The sequence below is a fragment of the Pygoscelis adeliae genome, unplaced genomic scaffold, assembly GCF_000699105.1.
Source record: "Pygoscelis adeliae isolate BGI_AS28 unplaced genomic scaffold, ASM69910v1 Scaffold62, whole genome shotgun sequence".
Taxonomy (NCBI): domain Eukaryota; kingdom Metazoa; phylum Chordata; class Aves; order Sphenisciformes; family Spheniscidae; genus Pygoscelis; species Pygoscelis adeliae.
This window is the reverse complement of record NW_008824401.1, coordinates 6,807,968-6,833,929: the sequence shown is the minus strand read 5'-3', so window position 1 is coordinate 6,833,929 and position 25,962 is coordinate 6,807,968. Positions and strand designations below refer to the sequence as shown.

Genomic DNA, 25,962 nt, shown 5'->3' with positions numbered 1-25,962 from the left:
ACTAACACAAAAAGGTAGATAACAAGCTTAAGGAGATACAAGTCTAATAGCTTGGTATAAATTCCTATTGTTAGAAAAGACACTTATAGACAGATAAATAATTTTAAATGCAGAATTCCTTACTTTGACAAGTTCCTTTTGAGCCCATATCTGAATTGGTTCCACCTGCTGGGGGGTCTGAGTTTGGATTCCATATGTGTTCAGAAAAACTTGTAGGCTACCAACAAAATAATGACAAATTTAATGACAAATCACAGAACAGTCGTAGTTTTAACAATTATCTTGGCAGCAGATAGACGAGTAGCAGTATTGTATGCTACGCTTCCTCGAATACCGTTAGCAAATTTAAGATGTCTATTGTTCAAGACTTCCTTAATATATACATTCTTAAGGAAAGTAAATACATACCGCTGACTTTCTGCTATCAGGGCCACATGTACTACCAAATCGTTTTCCAAAGGGCCCTAGAAAATAATGAAAAAACATTTATTGGCATCGCTAACTAAGTATTTTGTTAGACGTGGCATGAATAGGGACAATGGCTATTTAAACAATTCCCAAGTATGACAGGCATCGCTGCCTGCATTGCTTTTTCTTACTGTGTGAACAAATTGAAAGAACAATGCAGGACTAAAACTTATAAATCTCAAAACTATGGGAAGACTATCCTATCAGTAATACTTTGCGAGATGCATTTTGGAGAATTAATAATAAATAGGTTTCTGGTAATCATTTCCACTGTTTGGTTTGGTTTGTTGTTTTGTTTTGTTCTTTTTATTTTAATCTAAATTTAGAATGTATACAATCGATGTATTTCCTTTATGCCTGATATGACATAATGATACACATTTTTGTAAAGAGTGAAATAACTCAGCTATTTGGGTAACCGGTAATGTTCAGTTTAAAATAATGAACTGATGATTTCAACCCTTTACTCTGAAATATTTTGACCAGACGGCAACTCTTTACAGTTGTATGAAAGATATATTACATTTTACAGGAGATAACAGCATTTCCTTGCATCGTTTATAACACAGATACTTCACGTTTGAAATAAATACTAGTATTTTACATCAGGAAACCATGCAAATAGGAATGAATTCAACATGTTGGGTGAAATCATTGACTCAACCTCCCGGGGTCTTGCAATGGCAATTCACCTTTCTTTTCATTGGCAGCATGCATTAGCAGCTAAAAAATGAGATGTCTGAGTTACTCCTTGTTCATTTCTTCTCTGGCATTCAATGACTGTAAAATCAAAAAACTAAGAGCAGCGCACATTTTCATTCCTAAAATGCTTTTTGTCTACTTTTGCCTAGAAACTACCAGAACATGAATGACAAAAGTTAAATACATCTTCCATCAATTGATTCTATAAAAATACAGCTTTTTCTGTGAAGAGAGATGGATAGACACATCGATTTAGAACAAGAAGTTCAGGGTGAACGCTTGCTTGTTCAGACATCTGTAAGCCTTGATATCAAGTTAGATCTTATGGATTTACAGAAGAAATTCTTGATAACGTTTTCCCAGAAGTCTATCAGCACTACATTTCCACTAAAAATGTTGGAGTTTTTGCCACGTGAAGTAAGTTTGCGATCGAAGTACATGCACAAAGAGACCAGGCTAAGAAGCCAGAAGTTCAAGTGACATTAAAAGATTTTCCTCCTCAGAATAAGTTGATCATGCAGCCAGTTGCATTTACACAGACAGTAAGAAAACTCAAACCAATTCTCTACCGTAATCAGGGCATTACATTTACAAAACAAAAAGCAAAGATCCCCCAGAAAATGAGAGCCCCCTCCAAGACTCTGTTGATTTATAGACAGCCTGTGATCTAACTTGGGAGTGGTCTTCAAGTTAAGGCTCAACTTAATTATAAGCTGAGTGGGACTGCGTAAGCACAGCTGTAAGCCGTACCTAAATCTGTGTATTCTGCATCTCCACTGAGGTACGTCCTTCTCCGATACAGGACTAGCGCCTCTCATGCACAGACGTAACCCAATGACATGACTCATTTATAGCAGCCAGTAAGTGGTGGTTCTAACATGGGCCATAACTAAGCAAATGCATCTGCAGCACAACTGGCACAACACAAAATCTGTGTGAAAAATAGCTGGACTTTGAAAAAGCATTGTGGAAAAATACAACTATAATTGCTGTACAACTACAGGATTGCTGTAACATTAAACAGAAAGTTACTTTCATTGTCATTTAACATGTCAAGGCCTGGAGGATCACAAGTGCTGGTCTAGAAAAACACAGATCAAGATAACAGATACAATACTCACGAAAAAGTATGTCACTTTTCAATAATGGTCGTGATACATAGTATTTGCTACATATTTAAAAAAAAAAAAGAGATGTGGAAAAGTATTAATCTCCTAAATATTCCACTAAATAAATCCCGTTGTTGTTAAAAGTTCCATTTTAATGTGTTTGATTTCACATTTGTCTAATAACGCAAGCTACGGTGTTCACACAACATCCATCACCGTCTCCCCAAGACACTGCAACAGACACCGCCAGCCCCCCCAGGTTCACCCTTCTGCCTCGCAGTTTCACACTGGATAGTGGGCAGAAGGATCTGTTTCAACTAGATTCTGCATGCTGTGCAAATGATAAATATACCCCAGTGTTTTCAAAGACCAAGATAAAAGACAGATTAGTTGTTCTTCCTCTCAAAAAAGAAAAAAAAGAAAAAAAAATCATGGTTTTTAACAAGGTTATAAACTGTTGGAGGCAGGATAAAGGGAAAAATCCCTGGCTCCTTTCCTGGCAGGAGCAGAGAAAGCAGCTCAGTATTAGTCTTTAGCTGCACTCTCACTGGACAGATGCTATCGCTATACGCCTCTCTGCACACATTCTCAGGAAATCTCAGAACTCTGAAAAAAACCCCATTCGTTTTGAAACACGGGCACAATATTCAAGAACACCGATTAAAATGGCACCTACTGGGCTTTCCGAGCAGGTGGAGCGAGAAGGGGAAAACAGAAATAGCACGCAATGGAAGAAATTGCACTTAACCCAAATAATCCACCTTGCTGCTACAAAACTACAACTGAATTGTTACAAAACACATCTGCTTCTGGAAGCATCTAAATACGGCTGAACGATGTATGGCCAATGCTACTAACACACCAGACTTTTTAAATGAAATACAATACGGACACACGTGTGCCTTAAATTCTAAAATAACATTAAACAATTTTAGAATTGTGTTAACCGTGGCAGACAATTGTATTAAGAGAAATGAAAGCAGGAATATGCTTATCATTAACATTACAAAACAAATCATCCAATACGATACGTCTCTCTAAACCACCAGAATTAGACATGCTCTAACCCTAAACATACTTTAGGTGGCAGAAAAATCTTAATGTATCTCAGTCTACCTACACTTACTAGCTTTAGTTCCTTCTTTACACGTTACCTACTTCCCTGAAAATAGACTAATAAGCAGTCCATCGTTTTGACTATTCCCAACGTCGTCAGTGGGCATTAACCTTAATTTCCAGTAACTAAAATGAAGTCCTCACAAACGATTACTAAGTCTACAAAGCAAAACATTAAAAGAATACAGTCATCACACGCAGTCAGAGAATTTATTAGTAACTGCAACCCCGTACGTAGATTTCAAGTTAGCCCAGAAGATAAATTAGTCTTACTTTGACGATTCAGTAAGGTTACATTTTTTGTTAAATAAGAAACTAAATGTAAGATGGCAATAAATCAGCTTTCCTATGCTCCAGCAAAATACAAAACAAAACCAGAAAATCCCCACCCCACCTCATTTCTCAAACGTCACCGTTACTGTAGAGGCCTTCTTAGACACTAAATTCTCCCAAACCAGAATGCAACAACCGAAACTGTGTTATAATATAATCTCTCCTGGATACGGAGACAGTAAAAAGGAATAATAAAACGAGCTCTTCTAAGGAATCCCGTTCCAAAGAGTTATCCCCACGGAAACAAAATGCCCTGCATTATCTTCTTTCAATAAAGGAAACGGAGCACGGATGAGTCCGTTTTCTTTTCAACTCCTGAATGGGATTTAACCTGAAACACTACTGACCATTTCGCATTACAAAGCAAATAATTAGTGCAAAGGAGAACCTCTCTCACTGCTGTCGGACTTCACTGTGTTTTGGAACAGACTAAAACTAGCGAGGAGAACCCTGCTCCAGCGCCACGCTGGCGTTTCCCCAAGAGGGAACGTACGGAGGCCTCTTCCTGAAAGTGAAAAATAAGTTTTGGGGGGCATTAAATTAGGAGAGAAAACATTTCCTTTTAACTATAAACTGACCAAATTAATATTTTAGTATTAGTGGCCACTAAGTTTTTAGTATACTGCTCATTTGATTCCACAGTTTTCTACCACAAACGAGACTGTCCTCTTTTATCAGATTTTCTAGGTCGAGTGATGCATTCACAGCTATAGTTATATACCTATATATAGTTAGAGGTGCAGTTTTCCTTGCAATTTTGCCTCTGTAGGTCTATATTACCTTGCTTTCCTGTAACTAATTCTAGAATATTCTTCACTGGTGCTTCAAAACTATAAAACTAAGGTTGGAATATTTTAAGTACTCTTCACTGCTTGCTTAAATCTACACAATTATGGGGACATTGGGCATATTTTTGTAGTGACACCAAAGCCACAAATAAACTAAATTAATCACATTTTTCAATGGCAAGTGTTTATAGAGATTCCCGTCAATGCAATCAAAATATGAAAATAAGCCTACATGGAAAATGCATTTCTCTAAGAAATATTTCCTCAGCACAGGGCTTCAAATAAAAATTAAAAAAGCCTTCTTTTTGGTACATCACCTTCCAAAACACTGTACCTCAACAAAATTTATATACACAGGCATCTGAAATTTTTACATATCCTTGCCTATTCCTTACGGGAATGAAATTTAATAAAAGTGCAAATACTTTTCTGTTCAATTTAATTGAATGGTTCTTTAGCTATATGGAAAAGAGAAGATATCATTAAAGAGAAGAAACTACTTTTGATTTCCGAAGACGTAATTAAGATGTGTTGCGTTCCCATTTCGTACTTTTTTAGTCATTTTCCTAGCACTGTAGGCAAATACTAAATACTGATTCTGCATAAATTAGCTCAATTAGACAAAAAGGCATAATCAAATATTCAGACAAACTGTTTAAGCAAATTTAAAATGTGGATTAAAAAAAGGCAAGGTCAAGACTCTCAGCCGGAACTCGAAGTTGGCTGACTTGAACTGCAAGACCTTTGCTGATACAGCACACCTCACTCACGTTGATACATCGATGCATCTGCCTTTCATTCTTTAACCTTCTCTTAATGATAGCAGCAGCAGCAGCAGCAGCACCTGTTTCAGCAGAAACAATCCCAATGAAATTCCACAGCCACCTGGTCAGCATTGCAGGGACACTAACCGTTCTGGTCCCAATTTTCTACAACTTCTACTGTCAGAAGTGCCTCTCTTTCTTCTAACCCACGTTGAGAAGCACATGCAGTATCTTGGATAGTTTTATCGTTTACCTATCAAATAAAAGCATGCACAGTCATTTATAGCAAAGAAGTACCGTCACCGGGAAGAACAGAGGTATAAGCAGACCTAGGCAATCCCAGAGCTTCTTTCTTTCTTCATTTCTTTACTGTTCCACCTATATGTCACTGAACAACAGACAATCCGTCTCACAACCTCTTGCATACAAAAGGATATGCACAACTACAGGAATTGCTGAACGTATTGATCTAAGTCAGATTTCTATAAAGATTTTTAGGTTTAAGAAAAAAAAGTAAACCTGTCCTCTCTTGATTTCTAGCTTTCAAATATAACATCGGTCTTGTTCATCAGAATACACTTGAGGATCACCCTGGGAAGGGCTTCTCTTTCTCTTACCCTGACAACAGCAAAAACATCACTGATCCCAAATACGGAAAACTTCTGCCAAAGTTTTAGCAAATTTAAGCAGCTAAAGACAGCCTTTATTACAGGGAAAGATTAACAAGCATCAGCTCCACCAAGTTGTCTGGGAAGAGCACAATTGCTCTTTCAAAGAATTCTAGCGTAGACAACTGTTGAGCGCTGAAAGAATACGAGGGCTGTATAAGCACTGGAGAATGACAAACCATCTAGTCTGATCTCCCTTCTCACAGTGACAAAGCTTTTTCTCTTGCATTGTTTGCAGATAAAGCAAAATATCAAAACGTTGCTGTTTGAGTTATTTTCAATTCTTTCAACACTGTTGAGCTTTTAGAGTCCCTATTAACTTGCTGAATTTTACTGGATAACTGCATTTCACTAAGTTAGTTCTTTATTGACCCACAAAGTGACCACAAAGGAGTAAGTTATGAGAAAATAAATCATTATTGCATTATTTATTATCTCTTTTGGGACGCTCTCAGGGCAGAGGCTACTTCTCTCTGAAGATCTGGAAGTTCCCTATCGTATAACGGATACCCCAAAAACCAGTAAAAATGCTTTTCTACTAAAATACTTCCTGATGAGTCACGCAGCGTCTTTAGAACAAACCATCATCTTCTTCAAAGTGTTCATCTGTGGCATATTCAAAGTTATCGGTTTCAAGAGTCAAAGAAAAAAAAATGTGATGGGCTGCGTGCAACGCTCACTCGATATAGGCTTCTTCTAATGGCACTCCTAAAAGGGCAGGTGATAGCGGCAGCTCACAATTTCTGCAGCATTCATAACGCCATGATGTAAGAGCAAACAAAGAAACTGGGAACAAATGAAGTCACTGAGCTTTCATTATCTCATATTAACATGGCAGAAGTGCTGCACTGTGAACAATGACAGTCTCGTTATGAATGAGTCAACACCCAGGCGCTTGGATTACCTTGGAAACAGGAAATAGTAGGAAACAGGTTTTAAGCAGCATTTGGATAGAACAAGAAAAACATCGTTCACTTCTGATCTTGGAATAAATCTTAAGATAAACGCTTCATATTTTATGCTTCAATAACAAATTCACGATGCTGAACAAGGAACTTTCCAAATACATGTTCCTTACACCAAGAAATAAAAGGGCTGAAAAATATCTCTTAGCTACACGCTCCCATACATACAGTTCTTACCTCTTTAAGAAAGGAAATCCCCTACGTATTGACCATGTTTCTGCCTTGTTACCCCATCTGCTGCAGATCTGAATTACAATGTTTTGCTGCGCATTTAAGCCAAACACAGGAGCACACGTGTATACCATGCACACCAAAAAAGAACCTCATCCTCGTAGCTCTTAGGAGCTCTAAATACAAAAAATATTAATACATTGAAGTGGTAATTAATTGGAAGGACTAAAGGAAAGCAGGCTTATTCTTGCCTTCCTGACATACCTATCTATTAGCAGCTATTTAAACTTACATTTTATGTATCATTTTGATTGACCACTTAATTTGAAGGCAAATGTGCACCGCTTCCCCAAAACTGCAGATGTTATAATCTTCTTTTTAAAAGCAATCCTCCATCAACTAAGGAAACGTACACACATTTAATATTTTCCTAGCACTTTAATTGTAATATTAGAAGACCGTATATAACACAGATGACAATTTTTCAGTAAAAATGTTTTAATACTAAGCTTATGCTTACCTGATTTGAAAATCTCATGCTAACGTTCCGCTGATCTTGTGGAGGTATGTAACGTCCAATTGGGTCGATATCTTTAGGACTTACTAATTTGTCAGCTGAAAGTAAACGATAAGAAAAATACAGAATGACTTGAGTACTTCCGGCAGCTTTTGTGAAGGAGGCATGTAAATGTCTTTTATGTAGTCAGTTCTGCTGCTATAATCTTTGTTTTAGATCAATGTTTTATAGATCAAAAGGACATTCTGCAAAATTATACTAATTTTAAAACTAGTGACTCAAGCATCATTCTTGCTACAACTATTTATAATACTGTAGTATATAAAAGCAATCCTTTATTTTTTCAGAGATGTGTTAAAAGAATATATGCAGACAACAGACTCCACAACACACAAGTCACATAAAAAGCCCTCAATCCACAGTGATGCAATTATTCTAGAGCTTTAACTGGAAACTCAGTGGTTACCATCAAAAATTGTTTAGCTTTGAAGAAAAGCAGACAGCCTCTATCTCAAGGTAATCAGATGACTACAATCCTGAAAAGGACGAGATATCAAAGGTATCTCTCGATATGATATCTCAAGAAGAAATTGTAAAAAACCCCAATTAAATATATTGAAACCTAGCAACTTCTACATGGAGTTCTTTACATGGAAAAAAACCCAAACCTAAAATTCCATTATTCTAACATTATCCTGGGGAAAAAAAAATTCAGTACTCCAATAAAAGTATACTATTAAAAAGTTTCAACAAATGCCTTGAATAAAGGTTCACAATCTACTGTGAGCTATTATGCCCTTCAAATAAGCATTCTCCTATCAAAATCTCATTTTGACATGAAACTGTCCAATCTTTACTTAATTTCTTCTACAGAAGAGGTCACAGTGCATTTTCATTTCTCCTATACATAAGTCAACAATTTTGCACATATTCTTAAAACGCTCTACACTAGGAAATCGGCTAAAAGAGAAATAACTCATGACTCCATCAGCTGAATTCAGCTACAACAGAAAACCAACACTGCCTCGATAAGAAAAACGTTTCTGAATTCTACACTGTGTAATAATTAAGACAGCCGTTTATAAACTCAAAATATGTCCTGGCTCAAGCTTAACAGTGTTAGGAAAGACCAGAGAGCAGAATAGACGGTGCAGTGGAAAGAAAACGCATGGGCAGACAATGAAGGACCCCGGCTGGGCAGTTCACCGAGTAAGCCGTGAAGGAGCCTGCTGCTGCTAGGGACTATGCCAGCAACTGTCAGCCACTAGATACTGTGACCATCTCCTGTCCTCAGCTTTCTGTTGAGAGAATGCAGCTTGGCTCCTGCCAGGAAAGGACCCTGTTCCTCTGCTCTGCACCACTCCTGCAGAGTCCCGATCCATGTACAGGTGGTTATGTTAAAAAACAAACCAACAAACAAACAAAAAAGCAAAGCTAGATTATGAAAAGTTACCACGGACAATTTATTAACACACTGAACATGAGTTACCAAAATACGTTTTAAGGAACAGAGTCATCTAAACTCCAGTCTACACAGTCAGACTCCTTATGCTGGCTAAAGGCATAGAAGTTACTTAAATTCTTTGTAGTACAGCTGATGCTATAAAACTGATTCACCAAATGACTGCAAGATCAATGGACTCTGCCTCATAGTTCTTAAAAGCAAGAGTGGTTTCCAGAATAGGTGTTGTATTTCCACGGTTTTTTACATTGATTTACACTGCTCAGTAATTAAAATACATAGTCAAACTAATTTCATATTTAAAACAACTATACCAATAGACTAATATAAAATTTAAGCTGACTTTCAATATTTATGATTTTAGAAAATTGTAGATTGTGAAGAATCTCAGTGAATATTCATCAGCATTATCACAAATACCAGGGTATCGGAATCCAGATGCAGATTTTTCTGTCAGCTCATTATTTACATCAGCCACAGCTGACAACATTTCATCCATTTGGTCTATACTCTAAAAAACATTGCTAAAAACTCTTAACTTAGTTCTAGGCAGCGCTGAATCCACAGAACAAGAGATAAAAATTAGAAGAAGGAAAAGCAGGGGAAAGATAAGAGAGCTACTAAATGAAAGACTAAGCTGAGCGACTTTTCAGTTGCATAAAACAGCTGAATACCTGGCATCCCTTTCCCTTGCTCTACAAACCTCCTCAACCAGAGCAAGAAAGAAATTCTATGAAAGATTGCATCACCGTCTGCAAAATGCATGCTTTTCTTCATAAACAGTTTTTCAAGCTGCATAACCACGTGGTGACTCCCAACAGCGGTAGGCAGGCACTTTCATTGCCTCTGTTGTTCAGAGCCTTTATAAGCAGGATCAAAATTTTGCCTCCACTACTCCAGTTTGCCCCCCTGCGGGAGGCAGCGAGATGTGTAAGAAGGGACTCGGTTTCCTGTTGCTGCACTTAGAAAAATTTGGACCTCGACAGGCAGACACGAGGCCCACAGTCAGAAGAAGAATCTAAAAGGGTTATATAGTATGCTCGCCTACACAACAGAGTCAAGGAGGCTGAGCAAATGCAAATTAATTGCCACCCTTGAGGCAACACAACAATTTCTGGAATGGGTGATGAAATGGGAAACCAGTACCTTCCCAGAAATCGAAGTGTTTGGAGTCAGGCTTCCACTTCATTAGCAACCACCAACAAGCAAAGTAACACACACAAAGACTTCTACCAAGGACAAGATTGTTATTCAGGTAGGTGTTCACCCAGAAAGGAGCAAAATTAAATGCACCAATTATAAATTAGTATGAATAAATGGAGCTCCTGATATAATAATCACTGGTGAATAGATTTAGCTTTGCGATAAAATTTCCAGAACCTATTTGCAAAGACTGTGAGAAAAAAGGAAAAAAAAAATTTTGGAAAAAAAAGGAAGGGAGGAATGAAAAGTAGTGAATACACTGGAGAGAAAGGCTTAAAACAATAAAGGAAACGGTTACTAATGACAACATTTCAAAAAGAGATTTAGCACAATTATTAGGAAAAAAAAGAGTGTCAAAATGTTCAGCTAAAGGAAAGAATTGAAACAAAACAAAAGAAAGTGACGTTACTCAAACAGCATTTAGCAAACAATAAATACAATTTATTTAACCAGTATTCCGCAGATATAGAAATACACAAATATTAGTACAAGATGAACACTAGCAGAATTACTGCAGTATTCCTGCACACACAGTTGAGGATTACTTGGCTAATACTAAGAGGTTAAATTAAAATTTTTTTCATTAAAGGTGAGGTTGCCTGCATTTACTTTACAGTGTTGGCTGACAAAGGAATTATGCAAGGACTACAGTGAAACCGAACAGGTGGAGCACCAGACGGACTCTGTTCCTCCACACCTAAAGATACAACCACTGTTCTTGCCAAGTCTTGAATTTTTAAACTCCCCTCCAATCCTTCTCATTTTTCCTACCGACAGCCTGTTTCCCTTTACAGTGTTCACAGGAAAAAAGGTTTTAGAACTCAATCTACGGATTACCAGGTAAATGCCGAGCATGTTAAACTAAAGTAATATCTCTTTCTCCTAAAAGAAATATTAAGAAAAAAACCCCTTAACTGTGAAGACTTTTTCTGCCTTAACAGCTGTTTTTGCATTAGCCTTTGAATCCTCTCAAGTGAGACCAAGAGTTCATTTGTGGCTGGAATTCGCCATAACAACCGTCAATGCCAAACTTTGAAATGCACTTTCAAATGCTCATCTAGTCTCTTCTATTTTAAAGGGTAAAAATAACACAGACGGAAGGAAACGTTAACTTTATCTGAGACTGCAACTATTCAAAATTTAAACTTGTCTTGCTTAAAGCAGTACATAATTTGAATTAAAGGCTATAGATCACTTACAAACATCACTGTACAGGTGCAGCTGATATAGTTAGTCCAGAAAGTGTCGAGTTAATATATGTTGGCATGAAGAAAAGGAAAGAAGAGGGAAAGCCAGGAAAAAAAGCAGCAAAAAAGAAACCTGTCATGTTTAGAAGATTTTCAGTATTCTGTAAAATATTCCAGTAAGCTTCATAGTATGCTGCACGCAGCATAAAATTTTAACATAAAGAATAAAAAGCAATTTTTGCCTGTCACGTATGTACCAAAGCAGAGGACACACATGCCACCCACAGTCCGTTCAAAACTCAAGCCAATGTGTTTGTTCAGATTCAAAAACCACATTAACAAGATATAAATATCCTTCACTTCTGACGAGTCAAAACCTGATAGAATTTCCTCAGTCTCTTACCTAGGAGTTTTGCAATGATGTAAACTGCCTGTCCCCACAAGAAAAACCTTCCATCGCGTCCATTGTTACTAGGAAACCGTTTCTGACTGCCAGGGTTCTTCTTCTCCAGTTCAACAAAATCCGCTGGCACATAGTAATACTTGGGTACAACAGGACACCCTACGGAGTTTTACAGTAAGTACAGTAAGTAAATAAATTCCACTTCCCTTATTATTTGATTGTAGTCCCCTAATAAAGCTGAAGTGGATTTAAAACAGGAAAAATTATACCCTAGCAACAATTAGATTGAACAGAAAGACTCTTGTCATTCATTGTTATCTCTCAAAACCACAATCAGTGTAAGAAACCCAGGGCGATACTAAACGACTTCATTTTTCACCAAACATTTCCATAGAGTTTCTTCCCAGAACACGTACATTGTTTGTGTGGCACCTGACTGTGCAAAAAGAAAAAAAATTTCACTTAAAGCAAAATGCAGTACAACCAAAAGAAATGAAAGCTGCATCAGAGTGAAACACCTGGGCTGTTTTTCCCCACATTTAACAGCAGCTCAGTATCGGACAACTTTTTAAAACTAAAATCTTGGGCAAAAGTAGTCAAACATTTAATTAAATGTAAATTCAGATTTTTTGCAAGTATGCAAAAACAAGTTAAAAACAGCATTTTAATTTTGAAGCATCGTGAAACAAAACGGCGTAACTTGCCCATCGGAAGATAGCGTATCTTGTATCTATAATTACGCCGCAGGTATTACTGATCATTGTAGATTAATAACCTCTATTTCAACACTTTAAGTGGACGAGAGTCGGGAATTTAGAAACATAATTACAAATGATTGACCTAATTATATGCATTACAAAAGCAAATCAATATGCTTTCTGCAAAATTAAATTCCACCTTAATATTGCTTTAATTTTGAATTTATTTGGATAAAGAACAGATTGATGAACAGAATAAAGTTGCTCTGACTATTTGCTTAGACAAAAAAAAAAATTACTGGCAAGAAGCTGAGAAAAATTGGAAAGTGGAAGTTATTAGGGATAGACTACTCCAATGAGTGAGGTATCAAAACACACCCAGAAATTTTAAGATGAGACATTCATGTTGACATTCAACAAGAGGAACCACGAGATTAATTTAGTGTCCGTGGAACTTCACATACTCATTAATAATCAGAAAAAAAGCAATGATCAGCAAGGTCAGAAAATTTGCTATGTAATGAAAATTTGGTAAGGAAATGTTTGTATTTCTTACAGAAACTAGCTCACTTCAACGGGTATTCTAAGTTTAAAGAACAAGTCAGACTAAACTATTCTGCATCCACTTGTGTAACTGTACCACAGATGTCACGAGCAGGTGACTAAAGATGCTGAGTTTTAAAATCGGATTGTCAGTATATCGAAGCTTGTTCTGTTCTCAGGCCATTTTTTTTCCTCCCGCTCAAACTTACGGTCTTTTTCTTTTTTATTTTAACTGAATTTTGGATGCATGTGCCTGTAGGCCATCAATAGCCTCGTCTGCAGGCTATTTTTGTCCACCAAAATTCTGGAGTACACAATTTAAGTAAGAGAACGTTTATATTAAAATTAACATGTTGCCTAAGCTAGAAACAATTTCATATGCATATACCAAATTATTTTTTAAATCGTGTGAAGTTAAGTGACAACGAATGATGCAAGTAATTCTCAACTATCCAGGTGGAACACTGAAAGAATCCGACTGTTGGTAGTTAATATCTTCCTGCAAAGGCAAAGTGAACTTTGTAAATAATGAAGCATAGGCGAAGGAGGGGAGGAATGACTGGGTACAGCGTAAATCTTACATTTGTATCAGTAGCATTTTTCCAGATAACATTACTTTTATTATCGCGCTTTATGATGCAATGTATCTACATGAAAGAGATTATTTAGTATCAGTATTTTGCCATCAGGAAACATAGTGATATTATTACTTCTGCTTTGCTCTGACTGCAATACCCATTAATAGGAATGTCAGTATTTTAATAATTTCACATAAATAAAAAGCTACGGTGTGATGATTATCAGATAATACCTTCAGATGTATGTTGAAGCAAAGGATCCAGAAGATCCTGGTATTCCTTTACTTGTGCAGGATTTCCTCTAAAAACTCCTAGAAATAACCAAACAATAATTGATTTAATGGAAGAAACAACTTCTCCGTGCGCTTAATGTTCATAAAAGAAGAAGAAAAAAAAATCTAGTGTTTATTTTTCAATGGCGTTGTGCTTACACACTAAATAGTTCATGAAAAATAAAAGACTAAACTGTGGATCCTCACTTCCTGCTACAGGTAAATCTCACAGGGATCATGAATCAGCCGCTCTCTTATTAGCTTAAACTGAAATCGATGGCAAGTTACACGGGATAGCAAAGCTGTGAACTTAGAGGCTCAGGAACTGGACAGAAACAACCAGCCCAGCTAGCTGTAAATAACTTCCTTAATTACAGCAGAATGAAGAAGCAGAGCTTGTGTGCCAGTATGGAGGCAAACAGGCTGGTTCTAAATTTTTAGGACAGAGTTGCAAACTGATCTAGAAGTGAGTTGCCTAGAAATGCCAATAAATAAATACAAAAGGAATTTGAAGTAATAAATTGAAAAATTCCCCTCCAAAGATTTTTAGATGGAATGTTTACATTGGTAAGTTACATAGGTATTTTATTTTCATATTATAGAGGTTCAGAACTGACAAGTGTTGTTCATTACATTTTCAAATATTCCCAAGTGCATATATACAGGAAATGAAATCGCTTCCCAGGAGAAACAAATGCCGTGAAAGTTTGCAGACAAAAAAGGATGTCTTTAAGTGACACACTGAACTATTTCAAAACACTTCAGCACAGTCATGACCTAAGAGCAATATGATATTTGTAATTTACTCTTATTGGCAGATGCTGTAGAGGATAAAAGGATGCATCTACGTGATAACACAATTGCTTTTATATTAAGAATCACCTAGTGAAGGTAACAGTTGGGTAGTAATGATCATCATCCATGAGGAATAAAACAGTGTTCTTAATACTATGAGAAAATGCATAACTAATTCAGTAGTATCTACTTGCCAGAACTGTCTTAACTCTCCATATCCTAAAAATCCTAAAGAGCTGTCATTGACAAAACAGAAAAGTTTATGAGCTAATTAGTTTGTCTTATAAAAGAAAATATAAGTAACTATATAGTAAATATATAGTTACTTGCATACGTTCTGCTAATCTTTCAAAAAGGAAACGATTAAAGACATTTTGCCGATGTGAACAAAATTGGGGGATTACGGACTATGATTTACAGGACTCTCCTTCCTTATCTAAGGGAGCACTGTCCCACTGGTACACAGGTAACAAAATGCAGCTATCAGGAGTTACCTAGCTGCTCAGTAGCTTAATATACTTTGCTGAAAGGGCTTTGCTTTGTACTCTGCCAGTGTGTTGGATGGGCCAATAGGCTTCCAGCTGAAGCAGTATTCACAATGTAGCAGCCTGAGGTTTTTTCAACGTTTTCATTATAAAGACATTCAACTGTAATCTACTCCTCCTACTACTTCATTGTCTTTTTGCAGTTTAAGTTGCTCTGAATACGCTTCAAATTTTGCACTAAAGCAGCTTGTGGATTTGGAGATATGTGCCTAAAATCTACTAATAGAATTGTTCTATTTGATGAAATTGTGGTACAGGAAAAAAGACAAGGACGGTATGTGCAAAATACGTATTTTGTACTTTTTCTTTGTAATACAAGAAGAGTAAATTGCTTGCTTTATTCTTCTGCTAACTTCAGTTAAAGACCACTTCTTTCTCGTTCTTCCCAAACTGCAAGTGGGCAGCATTAAATGTCAGTGCCTTTCTCCGCAGTTTTGGACATCACTCTTCGAAAAATGTCAAGCGCTCCTTTAGAAAAAAACAATTCTGAAACTTTATTACATCTTCAAACAAAATATTTTAATCTGTGGGTGGCCACAGAGGAGTCTAAGCAGATAGCAGATTTCTGTGCCCCTCACCATCCTTATTTGAAAACTATTCCACACACTGAAGGGAAAAAAACCAGATGGCCAGATTTTCATCCATTTACAAATCTTTTTGACGGCTGTAACCGTTACTCATTTTCTTACTTAGACTTTTGTTCTGTGTGAGTTTTAGCTTCTATCCTGAAATCATGCCATGAACTTTTTTGGTATGTCTCCTATCCTCAAGACAAGGTCTAGGTAGTGTTATTTTTGTTGTTGTTGTTGGGGTTTTTTGTTCTCTTTTTTAAATCAGACTAACTGGCTACGTGGAAAAATGTGGCCAGGAAGCACAGGCATTTCAAAGAGAAACTAGGCCTCTTCTGGTTCGCTTTCTTCTCTTCTGAATTCTTTTTCAATTACCACAGAATATCCAACTTGAAAAGGCCTGCTGCAACATTCAGTTTGTCAGTGTTCTCTCTCCCACTTCCTTTTCTCTCATGTGCGCTGCTGCGAAGTTCTAATATACTGTGGAAGATTTTAAGGCTTAAAAGGCAATGCAGGACTGAATGTCACAGATTTAAGCTTTTATAAAACCTGTATCGAGTTATATTCGAAAAACAGGTCACGCTAAAAATGCTGAAATATGGGGGGTTGGGTGCTTGGGGTTTTTTATTAACCCATGAGGCAGAACTCTCAATGAGATATTTAGTGTCACTGCATTATGGTTTATTTTGGCAAGACAGGAAAATCATTTTGTATCTTTCCTCTAAGGGCTCATCTCTCTAATGCCTTTAAAGAACAGGAATGTAAAGCTGTACTTACCATCAATTATCATGAAAATAAAAAACAGAGGGAATTCACACTCAATGCCATCAAAAAGCTGAAAAGAAGAAAAATTAAACAGACATTTCATCATTTTGGTTTAAGGAAATGTATTTGAATATCCTATTGAATAATTTCAAAGCAACAAAAGACAAACATGAATGCAAAAACATTTTAATACATCAGCTTTTCATTTAGCTCACAGCTTCTTAATTCTATGGGCACTTTAACTGTGCTTTTACATATGCTGTGGCTCATTCTCAAGCGAATATTTATATAATCTGTATTTTATTTTCCACAGAGAAACTATTGCGGACAAAAAAAGTAAATTTTCATTTAGATAACCTTTACTGATAAACGCTGTGGTCAAAAGCAAAATTGTTTTCTATACACTCAGACTGTAGTCAGCTGTGAAATTAAATAAAATGATAAATAACTTCCTTATTTGTTTTGTGAAATCAACTGTACCCTAAATGTAAATGGAAGCACATTCATTACAAAACAAATCAATGACTAACTTGCTGACTTAGCAATCTCTCAAAACTGCACGTGCCAAATTACAAAATGCATCTCCTTCATTGAAGCAATTAGGAATCACTGTGCAATTCAAATTGCAAATACTGGGTGGGGGGGATGTCCGTTTCTGTTTTCTTTTCTTTTGGGTTTTTGGGGGGGATTTTATTTTGGTTATTTTTTTGGTTGGTCGGTTTGTTGTGGGTTTGTTGGGTTTTGGTTTTGGTTGGCTTTTTTTTTAAGCACTGCCTAAACATTTCAGAAAACCAAAATTTGTCCTTACATAGGCCAGGTATTCCTTTACCTTAATTTCTGCTGGTTTATAATAACGTCGTGTTTTGTCCTCCAGCGCTGTTCTGTACCCATCTCTCAGAAATCTTTTAAACCCATATTTTCCTTTCAATTTTCTAATAATTTTATCTAGTGTTTGACTGAACAAAACCTCATCATCCAAAGCAAATGCAGGATAACTAAGGCAGGGCAAAAGGGCTGCATCAGTATTCTGTAGAAGGAGAGGGCAAAATAGCGCATTACAAATTTAATTTGATCTCCGACAATTATTTGATGAACAAACAAAGACTGTTTAACTTACTAAGTGAAATATACATTTGGAACATTATTTTATCTTTATCAAAATCATAGTACTAGTATGTTAAAATAGTGTGCAAAATAACACTTCTAAGATGTAGAAGGATAAACTCCAAACCCAATATTCGGATATATGATTTAAAAGAGAACTCATTTGACTCAAAATCTGTTGACAATCTGCAGGGATAAGTGAATACATTCTAGAACTTTGTGGTTGTAGAAACAAAAAATATCCTCCAGGTTATTCCTGGAGGAAACACAAACATTTGGGTATCCCATGTTCAAAAAGAATCACAAACATTTTATAAAGGTGCAATGCTGAGAAGTAACTGTGATTAAATTGTCATTTCTGAAAAGCTTTTTCAGGAATATTCTTCAGGTGCTGTAACAAACAAGCCTATCTGATTTACAATTAAGGCAATAAAGGAATAATTTCAGGAAAAAAGATGAGTAGCATTTCTCAAGAACCATGTGCAACTGTCATGAATTAAAAACACAAGAAAAATTACTAACTAGTGCATCACCACTACAGGTAAGCTTACAGAAACACAAAAAAGTAGTTTTAAGTTATAATTCTTGTCACGCACTGTTTTGTTATTCCTTTCTGCTGATATATCTAAGATATTCAACCATTTAAAATACCGTATTTTTGCCAATATCATTGATGTGAACCCATAAAAGGAAAAAAAAAGGACACAAAGATTGCTTCTATAGCATAAGTAACTTATGAAACCAGCTTCTGTTGGAATATTTCAAGTCTCCAGCAAATACTAAACAGCAAGAGTTCTAAAAGACCATTAGACTATTAAAAAGTAGCTGACAGTGCCTTTCATTTTAATTATCCAGTATAACAACTCTGCTATAATTCTCCTACACAAGTAAACTATTAATGTTGAAGATTAATAGTCTGTTTCATGAACAAAAATGCTATTATATCCCAGAATGAACAAAAAAGCAGTAGAACTCTATTATCACTCATTTTGAATTACTGATTTTCAAAAACCAAATTTACCTTTGATGCTAGTACTGAAATAGATTTTTTTTCAATTTAATCTATACTTTAGTCACTTAGATTTACTCACTGAGGAAATACTTATTTGTAACAGTAGCTTATAATAACAAGAAATCCTCCATATTCTGTGATTTATGAAAAGCCAACCTTAAAGGCTTCTTTTCAAGACAAAAGAATGAATTAAAGCTGAAACAGTGTGTTTCAAAAATGCAGGCACTGAGTGTATAGTGGAAACTAGGCCAGAAGAAAGACGATCACCAAGACTGCAAACCCTACTTAGGTTACTGCAGATCATTATCATTTTAAATTTTATTTTTAAATTGTTTAGAAAGCTACCAACAGGCTACTGTTTTAACCTAAATACTCACAAAATAAAGAACGCCATCGTAATTCCACTTCAGAGAAACTACATCACAGTGACATTTAAGAAGCAGAAATTTAACATCTTCCCAGCAAATTCCTATCTTTATTAAGCAGAACATAATGGCCATCACAGAACTAAGAACTATGTTCATATTCATTTATTTTCTCCACACTCTGTTGAGGTGAATTTCATTTAATTACTTACATGAGACCTTGACTCTCGAGGTAGCAATGAACAGAGAGTCTGTCTGTTACGGTTATGGGCATCAAAATCCACAAATATAACAGACCAAGAGCAGCCCTGTAAACAGAACATTAAATTTATTTAAGGGAAAGGGAAGAAAGGTTAGCATATCCTGGTGAAACTAACTGGTTCTTTGTTTTATGTAGGTTATGTTGTAATAGTCTGGTAGCTGGTAATTTTAATCAGAAAATGTACCTCAACATCAAGTTGAAAACATTTTGAATTTTCAAACTTATTTAAATATAGCCAAAATTAGATGGTTTTATCTATTAGTGATTATGAATTATGAGATTCATGCAAGCGATGAACCCTTCCCTTAATTCTTGAAAAACAATGACTGTATTAAGGACAAACAAAAAAGTAGTTGTCCCTCCCTGTGACTGCAGGAAATGTTCCAAATAGCGATGTTGCATATTTCATTACAAGTCAGTTAGAACACAAATAATTCACCTGAGGTACTGCTTTGGAAAAGGACCTCCATAGCGAATAAAACTGACCTGCTTTTCAGCTATTGTAAGGTCTATGTTATCAACATCTACTCCTTAGCAAAACCCATTTCCTAGTAAAATTCTGTAATTTTACACTATGTCTCTGTCAGCTTTGTGATACTTCCTGAAACACTCAAAAAAATTCCCATACCTGAGATACTGTTTAAACAGAATCAACAGCACTTAAAAGTATTATCGGTAGGCAATTTCTTGGAAACTCAATACAGTTTGTTAATGAACGGATATCTTCATATATGTTGTAATTGATAATGAATCTCAATATCAATCCCATTGGAAGACACATTCAATGCTGAACTCATTCCGTTACTCTCATAAATACCGTACCATCAATTTTCATATATTCACCAAATTTCTCCTAAAAAGCAATCAGTTTCTTTGGTATACTATTCTCTTAGGAAGACTGTTCCAGAACCCACCCTCTCTAAATATTAAAAACTTCAATTTCCAACTAAGTTTCTACATAACTAGCTAACCACCCTTCTTTTTGTGCCAGTAGTAGCACCCATTCATTTGGCTTTCCAGACAACTGAGGTTTTGTCTTACTTACTCTTTACCCACACTCTAATAATATATAGCTATCATACAAATACTCAGCTTTTGCTTTGCTAGGCTGAACAAAACATGTTTTTCCACCGTCCTCATGGAAAATAATCTCTGTTCTCTTAATCACTCTAGTAAGATACACCGAATAGTGCTGAGATAAGAATGTACATAATCACATTTGCTTTGATGATTTGTTATTCTCCTACTTTCTTCTTAATCCAGATTCTGATTATTCACAAATCTCCAAATTCATCTACAAACTCTGAACACAATCTGTCTACGCGTGTGAACATGCACTTTCAAAATCTATGCTTCAGTAAAGGATTCTTTAGGGATTCAAAAGCAGGCTAATTTGCATTTCATAAACCCACAAGCATCTCATTCTACAAATGAACTATTTTTCAGTTCTCTAAAGATTGTAAGGTTCTGTAGTAAGGACACCTTACAAAGGCTTGATTTTTTTATTTAACATATTTTTTTCCCCACAAACTAATATTGGACATGTAGCTCTCATACGAACAATTGATTACACTATGACTAGGTCAAACTTGAAACGGTGTTCGTCTTGTCACTAGCAGTCCCATTTTAGTGCATACATGCATGCACCATGCACTTAATCCATTAGTTCATTAACTCACATTGCCAGTAAATGCACGTCCTCTTACATAATTTTTTTGCCGATATGTAATTTTTTCTAAAAGGTATTGTAGCTAAAATGGAGTTCTTACATTAATGATACAAATTCTAAGCTATTTATACTCTGTGATACTCTGAAACTAGAGGTTTGGGTTAAGCATATCAAGCCCACAAAAAGATAAATTAAGTTACAGTACTTTCAGTAGTGATGATTCTAAAGTGATTAAATAAAACCATAAACTGAAATGCAATCAGTTCACACTGCATCCTAAATGTAAAAATCAGGCCCACTTTTACAGTTCTTCCATACAAACTTCAGCAGAACTTAGGATGATACAATGATTTCAGGATCTAGCTACGATCAATGCAGAGTTAAGGATTGTAACAGAATTCTTATGCCAATGTCATACATATTAACTACTTCATATAGATTTATAATTATTGTTTCAGAGATATACAATACATTGGGAATAAATTTAAGAAATTTAGCATAGGATATAAAGCAAAATGATGAGAAATTATATAGCTTATTGTTATAGTAAAAATTCTCTTCTCAATGTGTAAATAAACCTTTTACTGAGGGAATGTTAGGATTACAGCTTGACTGTATTTTTATGTTTGTAACTCCCACTTTTTATGAAATACTTTTGGTTGATGGAGATGAAAGTGAAAAGCATTTAAAAACCATGAACGAACTCCTTTTTACATTAAAGCATGTAAAATTCAGATTAAACAAAAAGCCAATCATTTTTCAATTCATAATTGTTCTTTATTGTATCTGGCACCTAGAAAGTATAGCAAAGGGTGCATTAAAATTATCTGAACATCAGTTAAGCAGTGCTTTGTTACAGAACAAAAAGTAGTATGATTTCTTACAGAAATACATTCTTTTTTAATGTTTTCTAGAATTCGGGGAGGGAGGGAAGGAACAGTTTAATGTGAGTATCAACAATAAGTGACCTTTATTGTCTTCTCAGGGTGCATCCATGATTGCACAGGGAAACTGCCCTATCACGATATACTCAGATATATAACACACATGCACGTGTGAAAGCACAACTACAATACTACATATTTGTATTTATTAGTCTCTTCCAGCGTCCACAGTATGAGTGGAAAAATCTGCATGGGAAGGCTGAGCAGTCTGTTGTCCCCAGCAATGATTTATGCAGGTTGCACTAGTGTAGTTGCAGGTGCAAACAAGTTCCTCTCTAGGGGCTCAGCAGGATTTCTCAAAGCTATTGGAACACTGCTGGAGCCAAGCACAAAGGCAAACTCTGCCGCAGACTGAAGGTCAAAGTGGTTTCTGTTTATGCTAAGTATCTTGGAAATAAACTCTCAAAGCATTTAAACTGGTTTTGCTTCAGCAATTTATTCATCCATTTCAGAATTTACTAAAAAAATCATTTGGAAAAAATCCAGCAGGCGCATTTACTGGTGATCGAGACTGTTGGGATGGTAAAGATTGTAGATAAATGTTTTTTCTGAAATACTGACAATGTGTGTATAATGTCTGATCATTATTTAAGATCCTTACTAGCTCCTAGTTCTTAACGCTTAACATCAGTTCTTAAAACATACGTAAAGTAAACCAAAACTAGACCAAATGGCTAAGTCTTTCTGAAACAGTGTATTTGTGTATGCATAAAGAGCACTTCCATACTTCTCCACTCATCAGCAAACAGCCATCAATATTTCCTGAGGAGTAGATTCTAAACAGAACAAGCCTATTGTACTACAGTGCTAGTACAAATATATAGATGCAAAAAACCCTCCCAAAACACAAAAAAACCCCACAAACAAAAGAACACACCATGAAGAGATATCCACAAAAAATGTAATGGATGCCTAAGTCTACAGAGTCAGAAATCCTTGTTTAGGAGGATCTCCTGTTTTATGCCATAAGACAAAGAAGGGTCTAATAATAGTAGGTGGTATAGCTTTTCATCAATAGGTAAGATTGTTTAATAGATCATACTTCTATGTCAGTTGCTCACTATTTAAAACAAATTGTAAGTTATATTTTTCATCCCAGGCATATGAATAGCTCTAATGAGTTTTAGTTTAACGGTTGTTTTTAGGTGAATAAACTATAAGGAAGAACATTTTCTCCAATAGTGCTAATAATTATTTTATATGACTGTTCTGATCCATACCTTCCATTTTACCCACAGAAAAATGGAGACACAAATAACTAAGAATGTTTTAATAAATCAAGCAGTACAGAAAGGAACTTGGAACGTAATTTGGACTGTCTCCCAGTCACACTTTTACAGTTGACCTAGCTTATACACATTAGCTCACACAAAGAGCACCTGAAAATTCCCCTTATTCACCATTTACCATTTTACCGTTTATATCTTCTCTCTTTTGTACTATTTTCTTTAGGGCAAATCAGTGCATTTAACCAAGTTGCTTAAAGTTGAATATTTGAAACAGACAAGTGTCACAATCTGAAAGTCAGCTCCATCTGACTTACAAGACAAAAGGAGAGCACAGGTATTACAGAAAGAGAAAAAAAATAAAAATCCTATCTTGAAGCCAGTGAGAATATACAGAAACTTTACTCAAAAAATACACAAATGGTACTTCAAGTCAAGGTCACAATATAAAATTATTAAAACTCAAAAGGATCATATACTGCCTAGCTGCAGAAAAAAATTTCTAAGTTTAAAAATAAGCTACTCATATAAACGCATGTTATTTTTTTGAGCGAAGTTTCAACTGTCACCCAACCCTAAAGAAGAGATAAAGCATGTTTCTTTGATTAATGTTCATTTCTTATGAAATACAGACATTTGAGCATGTGAGCAAGGTCCATCAGTTACAAGTCAAAAAGGATGAAAGCTTCCAAGAAAACAGTGCAATATGGAAAGCTTTACTTAGTGCACTGAGCTCACCACTTCGTGGCTTGACCAACCTATCCTCCCTTCCACACAATTTACAGACAAAACTCACCAGGAAGTTTTATAAGTATTTCTACACACACTTGATGCTATCCAACTGCCTTTTTAGCTGCACTCCCTACCCTTCATTTCCATTCATTAATAATACCAATAGCTTGACAATGACGTTATCTCTTCCATTTGTAAATTTTCTAGACCATTAATTTGGAAGAGCATGCTTTTATTTTAGCTATAGACTACTGTAGGTGTAACACCTAAAAAAATATGCACGTAGAAGGGGAATACAAGTCAGGAGATAAGACTCTAAGATAAGGCTTGCTTTCTTAATTGATCCAAGCCATGTGAAAGGATGGGAAAAGAAAAGATTTTACCACTATGCAACATATTGAAATTAAAACCCGACAAAACAGTGGGATTATGTACAAGTAGCCTGTTTAAAGTCTTGATCAAAAGCCACATGAAGGAAGAAGACAGAAGTAAGGTAATGCTTGTAGGTAGAGGTATACTGTATTATGATCAACAGAGAAAATTCTGAAAGAGAAACCTTTTTGGCAACCAAGTCCATTTTCAGAATAAGCTGCAATCATTTTACTTTTTTTTTTTAAAGAAAAAAAGTAATTCTTGATAGTAAGGGCACTAATAATTTTATCAGACGAATTCTGTACCTGAAACAGGAGCAATCAGTTTGCAAACTAACTTTTTTTAAAGCTAGAATCTAACAGACTGTACTAAATATTTCTAAACATCCTCTTTAGCAGTAACAATCATTGCTGCTAAAAAAAAGGAGAGAAAACAAACATTTTTATTACCTGATTTCCAAAGAGATTGAAGCCATTAATTGCTTCTAAAGCTGCTTTTGCCAGCCCCACGGAGCTGAGGAAAAAACAACAAAAAAACAGAGGTATCATTAATTCAAGCCCAGACTAAAATTTAACACATTTGACAGCTTTCAGAGCTGTGATCTTTTCTTGATTTGAATTTTGTGCTTAACCTTTATGTCAATAAAATGATGATGCAGCAAATTTGGGGTTGTTTGGTGGTGGATTTTTGTTGGTTTTTTTTCAAATACTTCTCAGCATTTTTATTTGTCTTCAAATGTCAGAGACCATCTGGAAAAAGCACTACTGCTCTCACCTTGCTACTAGACATCTGGCATTATGTACTTCAAGGTCTTGCTAATAGTGTATTAACAGAGGATTTACTTCAGCACAATTTTTCAACCCAGCTCTCAAGCATTAAACTACAAAAGACTGATTTCTGACTAGCTTTCGATATAATAAAAGAACTCATCAATCTGGATGCAGAAAAGGAGGATTTTCTGATGTCAACCATATAGTGAAAGGTCTTTTATTTCACTTACTCCATGACTAGTATCCATCACAAAGAAAACAAGACCCAGAAATACTACCAACAGGCTTTCAAGTTAGCAAGTTCATGTTTAAAGATATTAAGCGCTAGTCATATCTACCAAAATCACTAGTCATTATATAATTTTTAAATCAAATTATATAAGAAAACAATTTATTGCTGATTATGAAAATTATACAGTACATATAAAAATATATACAAGAAGACTTTTACAAGGCTGTTTCATTTAAAAAAATGTAGTCTTAGCCTTTCTGTGACTATTTAAAAAAAAAAAAAAGAGAACAAGCATTCCCTCTCAATGCACACACACACTTTTGATGATTTTTTTTTTTTTTTAAAGAAAAGCTCAAGATAAGTTAATAGAACTCTACATGCATTTGACAGGTTTATATGAAGTTTGAAGTATGACAGAGGGCAGAATTTTTAAATACCGTTTTAAAGAATACATAATTATAGATAGGCCAACTTCACATGTGTCCACTCAACTGCAATAAAGAGCTAAAGCATTAACATACACATAAAATGCTAAGTTTTTGCACATTCATTCCAAAATTCTAAATGTTAAGGTCACAGGGCATCAAAAAGTAAAATATTAAACGAGTTAGTTCCCAACAGTGCTAAAGTTTAAAAATGTAATATATAACAGT

General features: G+C 35.5%; 1 protein-coding gene across 1 annotated transcript in view; it reads right to left on the bottom strand.

Annotated features, from left to right (window-relative positions):
• PHKB (phosphorylase kinase, beta) overlaps window positions 1-25,962 on the bottom strand; it is an 83,282-nt gene that overhangs the window by 30,184 nt on the left and 27,136 nt on the right. Inside the window, 9 exon segments of the mRNA XM_009320298.1 lie at window positions 124-217; window positions 409-464; window positions 7,605-7,699; window positions 11,857-12,015; window positions 13,909-13,986; window positions 16,634-16,691; window positions 17,451-17,648; window positions 19,315-19,410; window positions 24,757-24,820. Coding sequence (XP_009318573.1) covers window positions 124-217; window positions 409-464; window positions 7,605-7,699; window positions 11,857-12,015; window positions 13,909-13,986; window positions 16,634-16,691; window positions 17,451-17,648; window positions 19,315-19,410; window positions 24,757-24,820 — 898 coding nt within the window.